Genomic DNA, 20,597 nt, shown 5'->3' on the forward strand with positions numbered 1-20,597 from the left:
ACTTGTTTCCTCAATTAAAAGTAGCTTGAAGCCCAAGGGTTATGTCTTGTAATTTTTTGAATGATAATTTTTAGTTGAGGAAAAATTCATATAACATAAAATTAATCAATTTAAAGTTTCCAGCTTAGTAGCATGTGGTACTTTTACAATATGTGCAACTACACAGTGGAGTGGCAAGTATATTCAAGGGGTTAGATATGGTAGACAAAGAGCCTGAAGAACTCTGGATGGACATTTTTAACATTGTACAGGATGCAGTGACCAAAATCATTCCAAAGAAAAAGAAATGCAAGAAAGCAAAGTGGTCGTCTGAAGAAGCTTTAAAATAGCTGAGGAAAAAGAGAAGCAAAGATAAAGAGAAAAGGGAAAGACATACCCAATTAAATGCAGAGATCCAGAGAATAGCAAGGAGAGATAACAAGGCCTTCTAAAATGAACAATGCAAAGAAGTGGAGGAAAACAATAGAATGGGAAAGACTATAGATCTCTTGAAGAAAATTGGAGGTATCAAAGAAGCATTTCATGCAAGGATAGTCATGATAAGGGGCATAAATGGTGAGGAACTAACAAGAGCAGAAGAGGTTAAGAAGAGTTGGCAAGAATACACAGAGGAACTCTACAAGAAAGGTCTTAATGATCCTGATAACCATAGTGGTGTGGTTAATCACCTAGAGCCAGACATCCTGGAGTGTGAAGTGGACCTTAGGAAGCATTACCATGATTAAACCAATGGAAGTGATGGAATTCCACTTGAGCTATTTAAAATCCTACAAGATGATGCTGTTAAAGTGCTGCTTTCAATATGCCAGCAAATTTGGAAAACTCAGCAGTGATGACAGGACTGGAAAAGGTCAGTTTCATTCCAATCCCAAAGAAAGACAAGGCCAAAGAATGTTCAAACTACCATACAATTGTGCTCATTTCATAGGCTACTAAAGTTATGCTCAAAATAGACTTCAGCAGTACATGAATTGAGAACTTACACATATGCAAGCTGGGTTTCAAAGAAGCAGAGGGACCAGAGATCAAATTGCCAACATTCGTTGGATCATGGAGAAAGTAAGGGGGTTCAAGAAAAACATCTACTTCTGCTACAGTGGCTATGCTAAAGACTTTGTGTGCATCACAACAAACTGTGGAAAGTTCTTAAAGTGATGTAAGTACCAGATCACATTATCTTTCTCCTGAGAATCCTGTATGTGGGACAAGAAGCAACAGTTAGAACTGGACATAGAACAAATGACTGGTTCAAAGTTGGGAAGGGAATATAACAAGGCTGTATATTGCCACCCTGCTTATTTAACTTCTATGAAGAGTACATCATGCCAAATGTCAAGTTGGATGAATCACAAGTTGGTAAGATTATACTGTGGTTTGCCTATATTGTCAAATAGACAGTAGCACAGAACACTGAAACAGAAAATTCTAAGTATTTTTTATTACTCAATTAATATTTTTATACTCATTAGAAACCGGAATATATAGATTTTTAAAAAATTTCCCCATTACCAGAAGGTACCAGGTCACTTTCTTTATAAGAGGTACTCATAATTCTTTCAAGTAGTCTACAAATAGACTATTAAGGAGGTGCTAATGAACTGTGTATTGTCAGATTCTCTCACTGAAACTAAGTTTCTGTCATGTCTTATGCTTAACTCTAGGTCTCTATCGTCCTACCAGTGGAAAGGTGTATATTAGTGGATATGATATCTCAAAAGATATGGTTCAAGTCAGGAAAAGCTTGGGCTTGTGCCCCCAGGATGACATATTGTTCCATCACTTGACAGTGTCAGAACATCTCTATTTCTACTGTGTGGTGAGCCAGAGATATATTCTTTTTTCCCACTCTTTTCATATGCTTCAGGCAGTGTGACAAAGAACCAACATCTTTATCCTTATTTAGTGGAAATTCATTTTTTTGGAGACATTGTTCCTTAACTATAAAGGGGGGAAAAGAGAAGAAAAAGCTCATGTCTAGATAACTCTGTAAGAAAAATCCTGATGAAAGGATTTTTCTAAGGACAAAGTTGGAAGCACCATGTAAACTCTGGCTTCTTTTTTAGATAAAAGGAGTACCTCCAAAAACACGTTCTAAAGAAATTAACAAAATGCTGCTATCTTTTGACCTGATAGAAAAGCGTGATGCCCTTTCAAAGTCACTGAGTGGAGGAATGAAGCGTAAACTCTCCATTATTATAGCACTTATAGGAGACTCCAAGGTAAAGAACCACTAACATGGGTCCCTGCCCCAGCTAATATATAAAACTGAGCTGACACAACCTATGAGCTGATATGAATCTAACTCTCTAGAAGGAACTTCCCAAATGATAATCAGAGGGTATTTCCATCATTGATCCAGTTGATAAAATATGGTTATGGGGTTTTAACTTATTGTTAATTTTTCAAAGTTCTTAATATAGTCTAGATTATGTGTTTTAGCTTGCATATGTCCCCCATGTAAAATAGTAAGTTATCACATAAAGAGCATAACATGAATTAAATATGATCATGGAATTGTTCTTCTGATCTATAGGTGGTGATACTTGATGAGCCAACATCTGGCATGGACCCAGTCTCAAGGAGATTCACCTGGGATGTCCTTCAGAAGCATAAAGAGAATCGTACCATCTTACTGACAACCCACCACATGGATGAAGCCGATGTCCTGGGTGACCGTATAGCTATCATGGCGAAGGGTACTCTGCAGTGCTGTGGCTCTACAATTTTCCTGAAAAAAGTTTATGGTCTGTCTCCCTTTGATCACTGTTTGGATGCTAATGCCTGAATAACATTCTTTAACATAATTTTATTATAATTTTTGTTCCTTTACACAAAAATTCTTGTGTCCTATTGCATTAAATCTAAACTATTTAAATTGGCTATTTGTAATTTATCTATCTATTCTTATTATTTTTCATTATGATATGATGAGTATATTCTAACTTAAAAAACTCATTCTATTACTGACCTCAAAAAAGTCATGTTTCTTTCTCTCACCTGGCTTCCACTGAAGTTAGTTTTTGTTGGAATGAAGTAATACTTCCAAGGTATTTGGTTCATAGACTGATAACTTGTAGGGGAGAAAATGAGTGACTCAATATCTCTGACCCTTCTTTCTCTATTGCCAAATCAGCATCACTCCCCTCTGGTGTAATTAGCTAATTACTTTCTAGTTTATTTTCATGAAATCATCTTGAAATGTGGTAGTTGATCAATAGGAATTTATTGAACAGGATATGAATAAACAGTGAAATAAAACAATCGATTTTAATATGAATATAGTCTGATTAGTCAGTAAGACTAGTACATTAAAAATGAGCCATAATATCATATATAATTGAGTTCCAAAATTACAAGGTTCAAACCAGTAAGCATATCAAGGCATCATAATTGGAGCATACAAATCAATGAGAATAGTTAAAACTGACATTATTCTATTAATCATTAATTTGGTGTTTGAATTCATTCATTCAACTCACACTTATTTTGGGTGAGTTACATTTAATGTTTATACACGTTTATCTCACCTCCTCTTCATAACCTCACCATTTTTATGGAGCAGAAAACTGCCGCTTATTCTTAAGTCTGAGTCAATCATGCAGTTAAGTGGCAGAGTTTTGGACCTGGGTTCTTCCGACAACAAAGCCCTTGTTTTGCACTCTAACATGCTACCATTTTCCCTTTACTCTATCTCAAAGAGGATATTGAGCTGAGTTTTAAGCAGTATATTTGGTGAATATCAGAAATAAAGGGACTCATACTTTTGAATGTTTTTTCACTTACAGATGGGAACATATAAGTTAATATTCCTATAGCAGATTAGTTGTAGGCACAAAATTATTACCTAAGTATATTAATGCTTTTAGTTGTTGACCTTAAAAAGGCAATGAAGGAAAGAACACCTCTATTTTAGAAAACGATATAAGTAAGTAATAAACGTATAAGGATAAAAATGCACCTTTTTTCTCCTGGGACAAAGGAGTCAGCCGACAGCAAGAGTCTTTGGGGGAGAATCAGTGAGAAATTAAGTCTGATGGACAGGACATTGAAAACAGCAAGAGTGGTTTGCATTTGATGTGTGAATGCATGTGTAAGACAAATTTAGAAATGTGAAATTCAGAAGCCCCATTCAAAAATATAATAGAAAGATAGCCTAAAGTAAAGTATGCTAAAATAAGAATATGACAGGAAAAATAATTACGTGTGTCTATAATCCAGTGCCTCAGACAGTAAAGTGTCTGTCTACAATGTGAGAGACCTGGGTTCGATCCCTGGGTTGGGAAGATTCCCTGGAGCAGGAAATGGCAACCCACTCCAGTACTCTTGCCTTGAAAATCCCATGGACGGAGGAGCTTGGTCCAGGCTACTATCCATGGGGTCGCAAAGAGTCAGGCATGACTGAGCGACTTCACTTTCACTTTCATATACATAAATGTGTATGTGTATGTATGTATGTATATATAAAATTGTAAAAGGGTCAGAAACACTTGGTGATGATAGTCCATGTAGCCCATTGTCACATAATGAAGGGAAGACTTCCTAGTACAGTGAGGTGAAATTTTGAAGTTTTCATTCATTAATATGGTGAAGTAAATGTTTCCACTTTAATGGCATGTACCTGAAATGTGATCATTGAACATTAAGTATGGAAAGAATGACAGAAGGAAGGAAATTTTTTAATATATAAAACAATAGAAAAGTGTTTAAGCTTTTTCTTTTGTATTGGAGTATAAGTGATTAACAATGTTATGATACTTTCAAGTGAACAACAAAGGGATTCAGGCATATATATGCATGAATCCATTCTCCTCCAAACTCTCCTACCATAAAAAATTAACAGGTTTAAATTTTAGTAAAAATATGAAACCAGTAAATCTCAAAGATTAAAGATCACTTGCTCTTAAACACAGTATTGATGCCTTGTAAAAATGAAATTTTAAACAAGCAAGATCCTGTGCTTTCTGGTGGTAGAGTATATTTATGTGTTTGACTGGGGCAGATTGCATTTTAAAAATTTTGACCTTTTAAATGGGCTTTTTTCAGGTGTGGGATACCACTTAATTATTGTAAAGGATCCTCATTGTGATGTTAAAGAAATCTCCAAACTGATTAAATATCACATACCAGAAGCCAAATTGGAGAATAATGTTGCAGCTGAATTATCATTTATCCTACCCAAGGAGTACACAAACAGGTATGGATCCAGAGAATGTTAGATAATAGTTTGGGGTTATAAGAAATCACTATTACTTTTTAAAGTTTCCTCTGACTTGACAAAGATTGTGTGCAGCTGTCATTTGACAAGTAATGATAAAAAAAAAAAAATTACTTCCTAAAGATTTCACTGTCTGCACAGAGGGAAGTCATATAACTTAGCTTGCATTTAGTTTGTCTTGGTATCTTTATTTCTATTTCTTACAGTCTGGTGTTAAGTAGTGACAAGAAATGATAAGCTATTTGCACAAATTTTGTTCAACTGATTTGCTGAGATTATAAGAAAAAAGTGTCCTATCTGGCAGACCTTGCCATATAGTTTCCTAGAAACTACAGGAAACAGGCAATTTGACCGTAACAGTTAACCAAGCTAGTTACCAAAAGGAGAAAAAAAATATTAATTGTACTTGGGATGTTTATCTTGATTAAGGGAAGAGGAAAATAAGAATACTTATGATAAACTTCCAGGGACTGTACCAATTTCTTTTTTCAAGTTGTAGTTCAGTTCAGTTTAGTTCAGTCGCTCAGTCATGTCCGACTCTTTGCGACTCCATGAATCGCAGCACGCCAGGCCTCCCTGTCCATCACCAACTCCCGGAGTTCACTCAGACTCACGTTCATCGAGTCGGTGATGCCATCCAGCCATCTCATCCTCTGTCCTCCCCTTCTCCTCCTGCCCCTAATCCTTCCCAGCATCAGAGTCTTTTCCAATGAGTCAACTCTTCGCATGACGTGTCCAAAGTACTGGAGTTTCAGCTTTAGCATCATTCCTTCCAAAGAAATCCCAGGGCTGATCTCCTTCAGAATGGCAGCTTGATATTCTCTTGAAGCAAACTAATTGGCATTCTCAAAAGAAGATTAATAGAGGGGAACTTCTTCAACTTTCTAATGAACAAAATCCCAACAGCCTGCATCATACATAATGGTGAGAAACTCAAAGCTTTCCCATTAAGATCAGGAACAAGAAAAGGAAGTCCTTTCTCTCCACTGCTTTCAACATCATGCTGGAAGCCTTAGCTAAAGCAATAACACAAGACAAAGAAATGTACATACATCGGGAAGAAAGGAATAAAACTCTTTGCAGATAATACAATCATCTTTTGCATACTGTCCAAAAGAATTTACCAAAACAAACAAACAAACAAACAAACAAAAAAAACCCTTCTGGAACTAGTAAGTGATTGTAGCAAGGTCGCAGGATACAAACTTGATATAAAAGTCAATAACTTTTCTATATATCAAGAATTAGCAAATATAGCTTAAAATTACAAGCACAATGCCATTGACATTAGTATTGCCCAAAGCAAAATACTTAGGTATAAAGCTAATAAAATACATATAAGGAAAACTCCAAAATTTTATATTTTGGTAGCTGATAAAATACATATGAGGAAAACTCCAAAATTCTAATGAATGAAATCAAGATACTAAATAAATATGAAGATAGTCCATTTTTATGAATAGGAAGACTCAATACTGTCAAGGAGTCAGTTCTTCCCAACTTGATCTATAGGTTCAATATAATTCTAGTCAAAATCTCTGTAAGTTTTGTGGGTATCAACAAACTGATCCCAAAGTTTATAAAAAGTTTATTCAAATTAATCAACACAATATTGAAAGAAAAGAATAAAGTTAGAAGACTTACAGAAACCAACTCTCAGACTTACTATAAAACTACCATAATCAAGATGGTATAGTATTAGTGAAAGAATAGAAAAATAGAACAACGGAACAAAGCAGAGAACCCAGAAATATATATATATATATATATATATATAGTCATCTGGTCTTTGACAAGGAAGGAAAAGCAATGGAGAAAAGATACTTTTCAACAAATGGTGATGGAATGAACAGTCAGACATCCACATGCAAAGAAAATAACCTAGATGCTTAAAATGGGTGATAAGGCTAAAATTCAAACAAAAAACTATGAATCTCCTAGAAGATAACATAGGAGGAAAACTAGATGACCTGAGGTATGGCAATGACATTTAAATTACAGCACCAATAGCACTTTTCATGGCAGGAATAACTGAAAAGCTGAACTTCAATGAAATTAAATTTTTGTTCTGTGTTTGGCAATATCAAGAGAATTAGAAGACAAGACACAGAATGGAAGAAGATATTTCCAAAGACACATTTAATAATTTAAAAAAAAGGTACACAGCATATACAAAGAACTAGAAAAAGCAAGGGAATTCCTGTGTGTTTTTTGTTTTTTGTTTTTTTACTTCTGCTTTATTGACTGCACCAAAGCCTTGACTGTGTGGATCACAATAAACTGTGGAACAACGTTAAAGAGATGGGAATACCAGACCAACTTACCTGCCTCCTGAGAAATCTGTATGCAGGTCAAGAAGCAATAGTTAGAACCTGACATAGAACAGCAAACTGGTTCCAAATAGGAAAAGGAGTACATCAAGGCTGTATATTGTCACTCTGCTTATTTAACTTATATGCAGAGTACGTTAAGCAAAAAGCCAGGCTAGATGAAGCACAAGCTGGAATCAAGATTGCCAGGAAAAATATCAGTAACCTCAGGGATGCCAATGACACCACCCTTATGCAGAAAGCAAAGAGGAAGTGAAGAGGCTATTGATGAAAGTGAAAGAGGAGAGTAAAAAAGCTGGCTTAAAACTCAACATCCAAAAGACTAAGATCATGGCATCTGGTCCCATCACTTCATGGCAAATAGATGGGGAAACAATGGAAACAGTGACAGACTTTATCTTTTTGGCTCCAAAATCACTGCAGATGGTGATTGCAGCCATGAAATTAAAAGATGCTTCCTCCTTGGAATAAAAGCTATGATCAACCTAGACAGCATATTAAAAAGCAGAGACATTACATTGCCAACAAAGGTCTGTCTAGTCAAAGCTATGTCTTTTCCAGTAGTCACGTATGGCTGTGAGAGTTGATCCATAAAGAAAACCGAGCACCGAATAATTGATGCTTTTGAACTGTGGTGTTGGAGAAGACTCCTGAGAGTCCCTTGGACTGCAAGGAGCAAACCAGTCAATCCTAAAGGAAATCAATCCTGAATATTCATTGGAAGGACTGATGCTGAAGCTGAAGCTGCAGTACTTTGGCCATGTGATGCGAACTAACTCATTGGAAAAGATTCTAATGCTGGGAAAGATTGAAGGCAGGAGGAGAAAGGGACAACAGATGATGAGATTGTTGGATGACATCACCAACTCAATGGATATGAGTTTGAGCAAGTTCCGGGAGTTGGTGATGGACAGGGAAGCCTGGTGTGTTGCAGTCCATGGGGTCTCAAACAGTCCGACATGACTGAATGGCTGACCTGAACTGACAGCATGGATGGACTTTGAAATTACTACAATAAGTGAAAGAAGCTAGACTGAAAAGGTCACATCCTTAGAGAACAGATTTGTGGAGCCAACAGGAAAAGGAGAGGGTGGGACAAATTGAGAAAATAGCATTGACATATATATGTTTACACTATCATGTGTAAAATAGATAGCTAGTGGGAATTTGCTATATAACACAAGAAGCCCATCCTGGTTGTCTGTGATGACCTAGAGGCGGGGATGGGGGAAGGGGAGAGAGGCTTAAGGGGGAGTATATCTATATATAATTATGACTGATTGACATTATTGTACAGAAGAAAGCAACACGACCTTTTAAAACAATTTTCTTCCATTAATAAGGGCTATACTTTGTATATTCCATTTATATGACATGTTCAGAATAGGCAAATCCAAACCAGGATTTGGGGGAGGGGTTTATAAATAACAGAAATGTTTTTCTTGCAGTTTAAAAGCTGGGAAGTCCAAGAAAATTGCATTGGCAAATTTGGTATTTGATGAGGCCTGTTTCCTGATTCAGAGACAGTCATCTACTTACTGTATCCTCAGAGGGCAGAAGGAGCTTGGGCAATCTCTGGGCCTCCTGTTTTGTTTGTTTGTTTTTAATCAAATTTAGTTGATTTAAAATATTGTGTCAGTTTCAGGTGTATGGCACTGTGATGAAGTTATACATATATATGTTTATGGGGCTTCGTTGGTGGCTCAGCTGGTAAAGTATCAGCCTGCAATGAGGGAGACTGGGTTCAATCCCTGGGTTAGGAAGATCCCCTGGAGAAGGGAAAGGCTGCCCACTCCAGTGTTTTGGCCTGGAGAATTCCATGGACTGCATAGTCCTTGGGGTTGCAAGAGTCAGACACAACTGAGCAACTTTCACTACTCTCTCTCTCTCTCTCTCTCTCTCTCTCTCTCTCTCTATATATATATATATATATATATATATATATATATGTATGTATATTCTTTTTCAGATTCTTTTCCATTATAGCTTACTACAAAATATTAGGTATCATTCCCTGTGCTACAGTAGGCCACAGTTGGTGATCTATTTTACATATAGGAGTATGTATGTTAATGCAAAACTCCTAATTTATCCCTTCTCCTTTTCACTTTAGGAACCAAAAGTTTGTTTTCTGTCTTTGGGTCTGTTTCTGTTTTGTACATAGGTTTATTTGTATCATTTTTTTAGATTCCACATATAAGTAATATATGATATTTGTCTTTCCTTGCCTGGCTACTAAGTATGATAAATTCTAGTTTCATCCATGCTTCTGCAAATAGAATTTTTTCCTTCTTTTTATGGCTGAGTAGTACTCCATTGTGTTGGGTTGCCCAAAATGTTCATTTAGGTCTTTCCATAACATATTACAGGAAAAAAATCTGAAGGAAGCTTTTGGCCAACCCAATATATATGTATCACATATTTTTTTATCCATTCTTATGTTAATGGACAGTTAGGTTGTTTCCATGTCTTGGCAATTGTAAATAGTGCTGCAATGAACATTGGGGTGCATATGTCTTTTATTTTTTTAATTTATTTTTTTTATTTTTAGTTTTCTATTTTTTTAATTTTAAAATCTTTAATTCTTACATGCGTTCCCAAACATGAACCCCCCTCCCACCTCCCTCCCCATAACATCTCTGTGGGTCATCCCAATGCACCAGCCCCAAGCATGCTGTATCCTGCGTCAGACATAGACTGGTGATTCAATTCTTACATGATAGTATACATGTTAGAATGCCATTCTCCCAAATCATCCCACCCTCTCCCTCTCCCTCTGAGTCCAAAAGTCCATTATACACATCTGTGTCTTTTTTCCTATCTTGCACACAGGGTCGTCATTGCCATCTTTCTAAATTCCATATATATGTGTTAGTATTCTGTATTGGTGTTTTTCTTTCTGGCTTACTTCACTCTGTATAATCGGCTCCAGTTTCATCCATCTCATCAGAACTGATTCAAATGAATTCTTTTTAATGGCTGAGTAATACTCCATTGTGTATATGTACCACAGCTTTCTTATCCATTCATCTGCTGATGGACATCTAGGTTGTTTCCATGTCCTGGCTATTACAAACAGTGCTGCGATGAACATTGGGGTACATGTGTCTCTTTCAATTCTGGTTTCCTCGGTGTGTATGCCCAGAAGTGGGATTGCTGGGTCATAAGGTAGTTCTATTTGCAATTTTTTAAGGAATCTCCACACTGTTCTCCATAGTGGCTGTACTAGTTTGCATTCCCACCAACAGTGTAGGAGGGTTCCCTTTTCTCCACACCCTTTCCAGCATTTATTGCTTGCAGATTTTTGGATCACAGCCATTCTGACTGGTGTGAAGTGGTACCTCATTGTGGTTTTGATTTGCATTTCTCTGATAATGAGTGATGTTGAGCATCTTTTCATGTGTTTGTTAGTCATCCGTATGTCTTCTTTGGAGAAATGTCTATTTAGTTCTTTGGCCCATTTTTTGATTGGGTCGTTTATTTTTCTGGAATTGAGTTGCATAAGTTGCTTGTATATTTTTGAGATTAGTTGTTTGTCAGTTGCTTCATTTGCTATTATTTTCTCCCATTAGAAGGCTGTTTTTTCACCTTGCTTATATTTTCCTTTGTTGTGCAGAAGCTTTTAATTTTAATTAGATCCCATTTGTTTATTTTTGCTTTTATTTCCAGTATTTTAAAATTAGACCTTTCTCTGGAAACATGCCCAGTAATGAAATTGCTGTACCATAAGGTAATTCTGACCTTGAAGGGAGAACAGTGAGAGGTCCTGAAGAAAGATCTTAGTTGCCTGCTCAGGAATTAAACCTGGGTAACCTGGATGAAAACCAAGTCCTAGCCACTAGACCACCAGGGTTAGCTAGAAGCAAAGAGTCCCTGGCTCTTGCCCCTGTTTGAAATCAAGAATGTTTCAAGGAGGCAAAAACTAAAAACAAGTACAAAGTTCTTTGTTAGTGATACAGCACAATGTATGGGAGAGCACATAGGAAAACAGTTTGTTTATCCAACACAGAAACAGAGCAGAGATACACACCCAGAGAGAAAGAATATGGGCATCCCCTCTAATGAGGAGGAGCACAGTACTCCAGAAACTAGGCAGAGATACACATCCAGAGAGGAGTGCAGGTGTCCTGAGTGAGCAGGAGTGCAGTAAGGAGGTGAAATAGGTCACTAATATAGGATAGTCCTTCTGGCTTTTTGTCTACATTTGGCCAATTATCTTGTTTGGTTCTTCATACCTGAACCCTGGATCTTCCACACTATGAACCTTCCCCAAGGTGTGGGTGCACCTTTTTAAGATGGATCCCACTACAGAAGGATCCATGCATCCACTATGAGTGCATGTCCATTCTTACTATGGGGTGGAGTCTCCAAGAGGTCTTCTTGACCTCCAAGAAGCTTTCCTGTGTGGTGCCAACAAGGAAGTCTTCCTTGACCTCAGGAGTGGACACCACATTTCTTTGCTCTGGCAGAGCTCAGCTATTACCACTAGCTCTGTCCTTGGAGTATCTAGGTTAGAACAAAGCTTGAATTTTACTCCACTTGACAAATATCAGGTTTCTGGCCCAGAGGCCAGAGGTAGGTTTCTCCTACCTCAATTCCACTTTTAGTTTTAAAGGGACCTCCATATAGTTCTCCATAATGGCTGTACTGATTTACATTCCCACCAGAAGTGTAGGAGGGTTATTTTTTCTAATCAGCCTCTCTAACATTTGTTATTTGTAGACTTTTTGACTATAGCCATTAATGTAAGTTGATAACTAATTGTGGTTTTGATTTATATTTTTCTGATAATTAGCAACGTTGAGCATTTTTTTCATGTTCCTATTGGCCATTCATGCACATTTTTTATTGGCTTGTTTGGGTGTCTTTTTTTTCTTTCTTATTTTGAGTTGTATGAGATGTTTGTATATTTTGGAAATTATTCTCTTTGTCAGTCACATCATTTGTAAATATTTTCTCCCATTCTGTAGGTTTTCTCTTCATTTTTTAATGTTTTTCTTTGCTTTGCAAAAGGTTCTAATTTTAATTAGGTCCCATTTGCTTAGTTTTGCTTTTGATTCCATTATTCTAGGAGACGAACTTAAAAAAAATTGCTGTGATTTATGTCAAAAAGAGTTCTATGCATGTTTTTCTGTAAGACTTTAATAGTATCCAGTCTTACATTTAGGTCTTTCATTCAAGTTTATTTTTGTATATGGTGTTAGGGAATGTTATAATTTCATTATTATACAAGTAGCTGTCCAGGTTTCCCAGCATCATTTATTGCTTTACTGTCTTTCTTCCATTGTGTATTCTTTCCTCTTTGTCATAGATTAAGTAACTGTAAGTGTATGGGTTTACTGCTGGGATTTCCACCCTGTTCTGTTGACTTATGTGGCTGTTTATGTGCCAGTTCCGTACTGTTTTGATGCTTATAGATTTGTATCATAATCTGAAGTCAGGGAGTCTGATTCTTCCAATTCTATTCTTTCTTGAGATGGTTTGGGCCACTAGTGGGTCTTTTGTGTTTCCATACAAATTTAAAATTTTTCTGTTCTAGTTCTGTGAAAAATGCCATTGAAGATTTGGTAGGGATTGCATTGAATCTGTAGATTGCATTGGATAGTGTGGTTATTTTAACAGTATTGATTCTTCCAATCCAAGAACACAGTGTGTCTTTCCATTTTTGTCATCTTCAATTTCTTTCATCAGTGTCATAGTTTTCAAAGTGCAGTTCTTTTTCCTCCTTATGTAGGTATATTTCTAGGTATTTTATACTTTTTGATGCAATGCTAATTTGGATCATTTCCTTAATGTCTCTTTTGCTAGCTCATTGCTGGTATATAGAAATGCAACAGATTTCTGTATATAAATTTGGATCCTGCAGTTTCGAAGAAATGTGTTGATGAGTTCTAGTGGTTTTCTGGTGGCATCGTTATGGTTTTGTATGTATAGGATCATATCAGAGATTATTTTTATTTTCTTCTCTAAATGTTTGTATTATCCATGTTTTCTTCATTTACTATATTTTTATTGAAATACGATTGATCTAAAATATTGTGTTAGTTTCAGATATACAGCAAAGTGTACAAAATTATTTTTCAGAGTATATTCCATTACAGGTTATTGCAAGATAAAGAAAATAATTTCTTTTACAGTAAGTCCAAGTTGCTTATCTATTTTATATATAGTTGCTTCTGTTAATCTGATACTCCTAATTTGTCCATCTCTCCCTCCCACTCTCCTTTAGCACTCATATTGTATGTAGATCTGTTTGCATTACAGTAGATTTCACAAATAAATGATATAATATTTTTATTTCTCTATCTGATTTTCCTAAGTATACTACTCTCTAGGTGCATACATTTTGTTGCAAATGGCAACAAAATGTTGTTCATTTTTATGGCTAAGTAATATTCTACCTATTGATTGATAATCTATTGATCACATCTTCTTAAGCCAATAGTCTGTTGTGCACTTGGGTTTTTTCTATGTTTTGATATTAGAAATAATGCTGTTATGAACACTGGATGCATGTATCTTTCTGAAGTAAGATTTTTTTTTCTAGATGCAAACCTAGGTGCAGAATTGCTGGATCATATCACAGCTCTATTTTTAGTTTTCTGTGAAAACTGCAAACTGTTTTCTATTGTGACTGGAACAAACTACATTTCAAACAACAGAGTAGGAGGGAGAATCTTTCTCCATAACCCCTCCAACATTTATTATTTATAGATTGTTTGATGATAGCAGTCATTTTGAACTGTGTGAGGTGATACTTCATTGTGCTTTTCACTTGCATTTCTCTAATAATTTACACTGTTGAGAATCCTTTTACGCACTTCCTGGCCACCTATGTGGCTTCTAAGGAAAAATGTCTGTTCAAATCTTCTGCCAATTTATGATAGAGTTGTTTTTTTGTGTGTGTGTGATATTAAGGATATTAACCCCTTGTCTTTCATTGTTGTTGTTGTTTTTCAGTCACTAAGTCATGTCTGACTATCTGTGTCCCCATAGATTGCAGCACTTGAGACTTCCCTGTGCTTCACTATCTCCCAGAGTTTGTTCAAACTCATGTCCATTGAGTCGGTGATAGTGTCCAGTCATCTCATCCTCTGCTGCTCCCTTTTCCTGTTGTGTTTTAATTGTTCCCACCATCAGGGTCTTTTCAAATGAGTTGGCTCTTCCCATCAGGTTGTCAAAGAGCTGGAGCTTCAGCCTCAGTCCTTCCAATGAATATTCAGGTTTTATTTCCTTTAGAACTGATTGGTTTGATCTCCTTACTGTCCAAGGGAATCTCAAGAGTCTTCTCCAGCACCACAGTTCGAAAGCATCAATCCTTCAGCACTCAGCCTTCATTATGGTCCAACCGTCACATCCATACATGACTACAGGAAAAACAATAGCTTTGACTCTACAGTCCTTTGTTGGCAAAGTGATGTCTCTGCTTTTTAATGTGCTGTCTAGGTTTGTCATAGCTTACCTTCCAAGGAGCCAGCATCTTTTAATTTCATGGTTGTAGTCACCATCTGCAGTGATTTTGGAGCCCTAGAAAATAAAATCCATCACTGCGTCCACATTTTCCCTTTCTATTTGCCATGAAGTGATGGGACTGCATGCCATGATCTTATTTGTTTTTAATTATGAGTTTTACGCCAGCTTTTTCACGGTATTCTTTCATCCATATTTATATGCTCTTTAGTTCTTCTTCCATTTCTGCCATTAGATTGGTACCATCTGCATATCTGAGGTTGTTGCTATTTTTCCTGGCAATCTTGATTCCAACTTGTGTTTCATCCAGCCTGACATTTTGCATGATGTCTTCTGCCTTTGAGTTAAATAAGTAGAGTGACAATATACAACCTGTTGCACTCCTTTGTCAGTTTGAACAACTCAGTTATTCTATGTCAAGTTCTAACTGTTGCTTCTTGACCCACACATAGGATTCTCAGAAAACAGATAAAGTGGTCTGGTATTCCCATATCTTTGAGAATTTTCCACAGCTTGTTGTGACCACAGAGGGTTTCACATAGTCAATGAAGGAGAAGTAGATATTTTTCTGGAATTCCCTTGCCTTCTCTATAATCCAGCGAATGTTGGCAATTTGATCTCTGGTTCTCTGCCTTTTCTAAATCCAGCTTATACATCTGGAAGTTCTCGATTCACATACTCTTGAAATCTAGCTTGAAGGATTTTGAGCATAACTTTACTAGCATGTGAAATGAGTGGAATTTTGTGGTAGTTTGAACATTCTTGCCATTGTTCTTCTTCATAGGTGGGATGGAAACTGACCCATTTCAGTGCTCTGATCACTGTTGAGTTTTTCAAATTTGCTGGGATATTGAGTGCAGCACTTTAACAGCATCATCTTTTAAGATTTTAAACAACTCAGCTGGAATTCAATCACTTCCATTAGTTTGTTCACAGTAATGCTTCCTAAGGCCCAGTTGACTTCACACTCAAGGATACCTGGCTCTGGGTGAGTGACCACACCATCGTAGTTGTCCTGGTCTTTAAGACCTTTCTGGTGTAGAGTTCTGTGTATTCTTGCCACCTGTTCTTAATATTTTCTACTTCAGTTAGGTCCTTACCTTTTCTGTCCTTTATCGTGCCCATCCTTGCATGCAATGTTCTCTTGATGTCTCCAGTTTTCATGAAGAGATCTCTAGTCTTTCCCATTCTATTGTTTTCCTCTATTTCTTTTCAATGTTCATTTAAGAATGCTTTCTTATCTCTCCTTGCTATTCTCTGAACCTCTGCATTCAGATGGGTATATCTTTCCCTTTTACCCTTGTCTTTCACTTCTCTTCTTTTCTCAACTATTTGTAAAGACTCTTCAGACAGCCACTTTGCCTTCTTGCATTTCTTTTTCTTTGGGATGGTTTTGGTAGTTGCCTCACGTACAATGTTTAGAACCTCTGTCCATAGTTCTTCAGGCACTCTGTCTACCAGATCTAATCCCTTGAATCTATTTGTCATTTCTACAGTATAATAATAAGGGATCTGATTTAGATCATATCTGAATAGCCCAGTGGTTTTCCCTGTGTTCTTTGATTTAGGTCTGAATTTTGCAACAAGGCGCTCATGATCTGAACCGCCATCAGCTCCCAGTCTTGTTTTTGCTGGCTGTTCAAGCTTTTCCATTTTTGTCTGCAAAGAATATAATCAGTCTGGTTTCAGTATTGACTGTCTGGTGATGTCCATGTGTTGTTGGAAGAGAGTGTTTGCTATGACCAGGATATTTTCTTGGCAAAACTCTGTTAGCCTTTGTCCTATTTCATTTTGTACTCCAAGGCCAAACTTGCCTGTTACTCTAGGTAGCTCTTGACTTCCTACTTTTGCATTTCAGTCCCCTATGATGAAAAGGACATCTTTTTGATGTTAGGAGTGTTTTAGGTCTTCATAGAACCATTCAACTTCAGCTTTTTCAGCTGAAGTGGTTGGGGCATAGACTTGGATTACTATGATACTGAATGGTTTACCTTAAGTTTGATTAGCTCCCATTTGCTCATTTTGTTTCTATTTATTTTCTCTTTGGAGACAGACTAAGAATATATTGCTATGATTTATGTCAGAAAAAAATTTTCACATTCCTTTTTTGGAGTTTTATGATGTCACGTCTTATATTTTTGTATAAACCATTTCAAGTTTATTTTTGTATACGATGTGAAGGAGTGTTCTGATTTTATTGATTTGCATGTAGCTGTCCAGTATTCTCAATATCATTTGTTGATGAAACTCTCTTTTCTCCATTGTATATTCTTGCCCCCTTTATCATAATTGACTCTATTCTGTTGCATTAATCTATATGTCCGTTATTGTGTCAATACCATGCTGTTTTGATTACTGTAGCTTTGTTATGTCTGAAGTCTAAAGCCTTCAGCTTTGTTCTTATTTTCTTGGGATTTCTTTGTCAATTTTGGATGTTTTGTGGTTCCATAGAAATGTTAAGATTATTCTGGTTGTGAAAAGTATCATCAGCATTTTGATAGGGATTGCATTAATCTGTAGATTCCTTTGGGTAGTATGGCCATTTTAAGAACATTAATTCTTCAAATCAAAAACATGTAATAGCTTTCCATTTTTTGGAATCTCCTTGGATTTCCTTTATCAATGTTTTATAGTTTTCAGCGTATAGATCTTTCACTTTCTTTATTAAGCTATTTCCTAGATTTTGGGGTTAGACTTTTAAATGGATTGGCTTTTTCCTCTTCTTTCTGATATTTACTTATTAGCATAATGAAATCAAAGGATTTCTGTGTATTAATCTTGTATCCTGCTACCTTGCTGAATTCTTTTATTAGTTCTAATAGATTTTATGTGGAGACTCTATGTTTCTCTGTATAGTGTATCATGCCATCTATCAATAGTTCCATTTTACTTCTCCCTTCCAATGGGGTTGTATTTCAATTTCTTTTCCTGTCTGATTGCTGCAGCTACTACTTCTAATACCATGCTGAATAGGATGGTGAGAATGGGCATCCTTGTCTTTTCCCCAAATTTAGTGAAGAAGTTTTCTGCTTTTTACCATGGAGTATTACGTCAACAGCAGGTTTGTCATAAATGGCTTTTATTTTGTTAAGACATCTTCCCTCTATATCCACTTTGGTGAGAGTTCTTATCATGAATAGATGTTGAATTTTATGAAAAGCTCTTTATGAGTCTACTGAGATGACCATGTATTTTTGTCTTTCCTTTTGTTAATGTGGTATATCACACTGATTTGTATGTGTTGAACCATTCTTGTGAACCTTGGAATTGTCCAGCTGATCATTCTGTTTGATTCTTTTTATGTACTGGTGCATTCAGTTTGCAACATTTTGTAGAGGATATTTGCATTTATATTCATCAAAGATATTGACTTGTCAAATGTGTAGGTATAGTGTCTTTGTCTCTTTTGGGTAATAGAGTGACAGTGGCTTCATGGAAATAATTTTGCAGTTTTCCTTCCTCTTCAATTTTTGGAATAATTAAAGCAGGATAGGTGTAAGCTCTTTTTTATATGTTTCATGGAATTCTTCAGTGAAGGCATCTGGTCCTGGACCATTGTTTTTAAATTACATATTCAGTTTCACTTCTGATAGTTGGTCTGCTCAAATTTTCTGTTTCTTCTGGACTCAGTTTTGGCAGGCTGTATATTGCTACAAGGGCTTCCAAGGTGGCTCAGTGATAAAGAATCCACTTGCCAATGCATGAGATACAGGCTTGATCCCTAGATCGGGAAGGTCCCCTGGAGAAGGAAATGGCATCCCACTGATATTCTTGTCTGGAAAATCCCATGGACAGAGGAGCTTAGGGGTCTACAGTCCATGGGGTTGTAAAAGAGTCAGATATGACTTAGCAGCTATGCAACAAGAACAACATATTTCTATAAACTTGTCCCTTTGTTCTAGATCATCTAATTTGTTGCCAAATAACTGTAATATTCTCTTAAAAATGTTTTTGTATTTCTATGGTATCGGTTTTTACTTCTCTTTCATTTCTTATTTTGTTTATTTCAATCCTCTCTCTTTTCTTCTTGGTGAGATCTGCCAGAAGTTTATCAATTTTGTTTATCTTTTCAAACAAGCAATTCTTAGATTTATTGATTTTTTTCTATTTTTAATCTCTATCCTATTTCCTTTCTCATCTTTATTATTTCCTCCCTTCTGCCAACTTTAGGTTTTTTTTGTTCTTCTTTTTCTAATTCCACCAGGTGGGGGATAATATTGTTTATTTGAAATGTTTCTTCTCGAGAAGGGCCTTAATGACTATAAAATTCCCCAGTAGAAGTCCTTTTGCTGTATCCCATAGATGTTGTAAGGTTGTATTTTCATTTCCTTGAGTTTTTTTTTTCTGATATCTTCTTTGATTTTACCATTGACCTTCTTGTTTTTTTAGTAGCATGTTTGATCTCCAGCTGTTTGTTCTACTCCTGTTTTACTTTCTGTGGTTGATTTCTGGTTTCACACCACTGTGGTCATGAAAAAGGCTTGAAATAATTTCTATCCTTTTAAATTTGTTGAAGCTTGTTTTGTGATATTATCTTAGATCTTTCATTTCCACTTGAAAAGAATTTGTATTCTGGTTTTTGTTATATTTTGGGGAGATTGTGTAGTGCCCTGTAGATATCAACTCCAATGGATATATTTTGTCATTTAGGACCTCTGTTGCCTTATTACTTTTCTGTCTAGGTTATCTGTCCATTGATGTCAATGAGGTATTAAACTCTCCTACTATTATTGTATTATTGTCCACCTCTCTATGTCTGTTAGAATTTATTATACTTATTTTAAATATTTAAGGTGCACCTATATGCATGTATGCTGATGAGTGTACTGGCTTCTTCATCATTATATAATGTTCTTTTTTGTCTTTCTTCATGTCCTTTGTGTTAAAGTCTATTTTTTTGATATGTGTATTGCTATCCCTGCTTTCCTGTAATTTCCATTTGTTTGAAACATCTTTTTCTATTCCCCCACTTTCAGCATATGTGTTTTTGCCCTGAAGTGAATCTCTTCTAGGCAGCATATTGTAAGTTCTTGGTTTTTATCCCATCTATTACACTATATCATTTGATAAGAGGATTTAGTCCATTGACTTTAAATTAATTATTGATAGGTATGCAGAGGTTAAAGCGTCTGCCTGCAATGTGGGAGGCCTGGGTTCGATCCCTGGGTCGGGAAGATCTCCTGGAGAAGGAAATGGCAACCCACTCCAGTATTCTTGCCTGGAGAATCCCAGAGACAGAGGAGCCTAGTGGGCTGCTGTCTATGGGGTCACACAGAGTCAGACACGACTGAAGTGACTTAGCAGCAGCAGCAGCAGCAGCAGCATCATGTACTTGCAGCCATTTAAATCTTTCTTTTCCAGTTGTTTTTACAGTTTTTCTTTGTTCATATTGTCTTTTTTTTGTTTTTCTCATTTTTGGCTTGATAATTTTCTTCTGTAATATGGTTGAGTTTGGTTTTTATGAGTCTAATGTATATCATTGATTTGTGGTTGAAATCAATGAAAATCAAGCATGTTGATCTACAAGTGTATCTACTTGCTTTAAAAAGATTGTCATTCAAAATAAAATGCATTCTAAAAGA

General features: G+C 36.2%; 1 protein-coding gene across 1 annotated transcript in view; it reads left to right on the plus strand.

Moving 5' to 3' along the window:
- LOC102180560 (ATP-binding cassette sub-family A member 3-like) overlaps window positions 1-20,597 on the plus strand; it is a 268,750-nt gene that overhangs the window by 135,544 nt on the left and 112,609 nt on the right. Inside the window, exons 12-15 of the mRNA XM_018039865.1 lie at window positions 1,662-1,816; window positions 2,064-2,219; window positions 2,534-2,744; window positions 5,044-5,194. Of these exons, the coding sequence (XP_017895354.1) occupies window positions 1,662-1,816; window positions 2,064-2,219; window positions 2,534-2,744; window positions 5,044-5,194 (673 nt within the window). The remainder of the gene's footprint in view (window positions 1-1,661; window positions 1,817-2,063; window positions 2,220-2,533; window positions 2,745-5,043; window positions 5,195-20,597) is intronic.

Source organism: Capra hircus, chromosome 25, assembly GCF_001704415.2.
Source record: "Capra hircus breed San Clemente chromosome 25, ASM170441v1, whole genome shotgun sequence".
In the NCBI taxonomy this organism is placed as follows: domain Eukaryota; kingdom Metazoa; phylum Chordata; class Mammalia; order Artiodactyla; family Bovidae; genus Capra; species Capra hircus.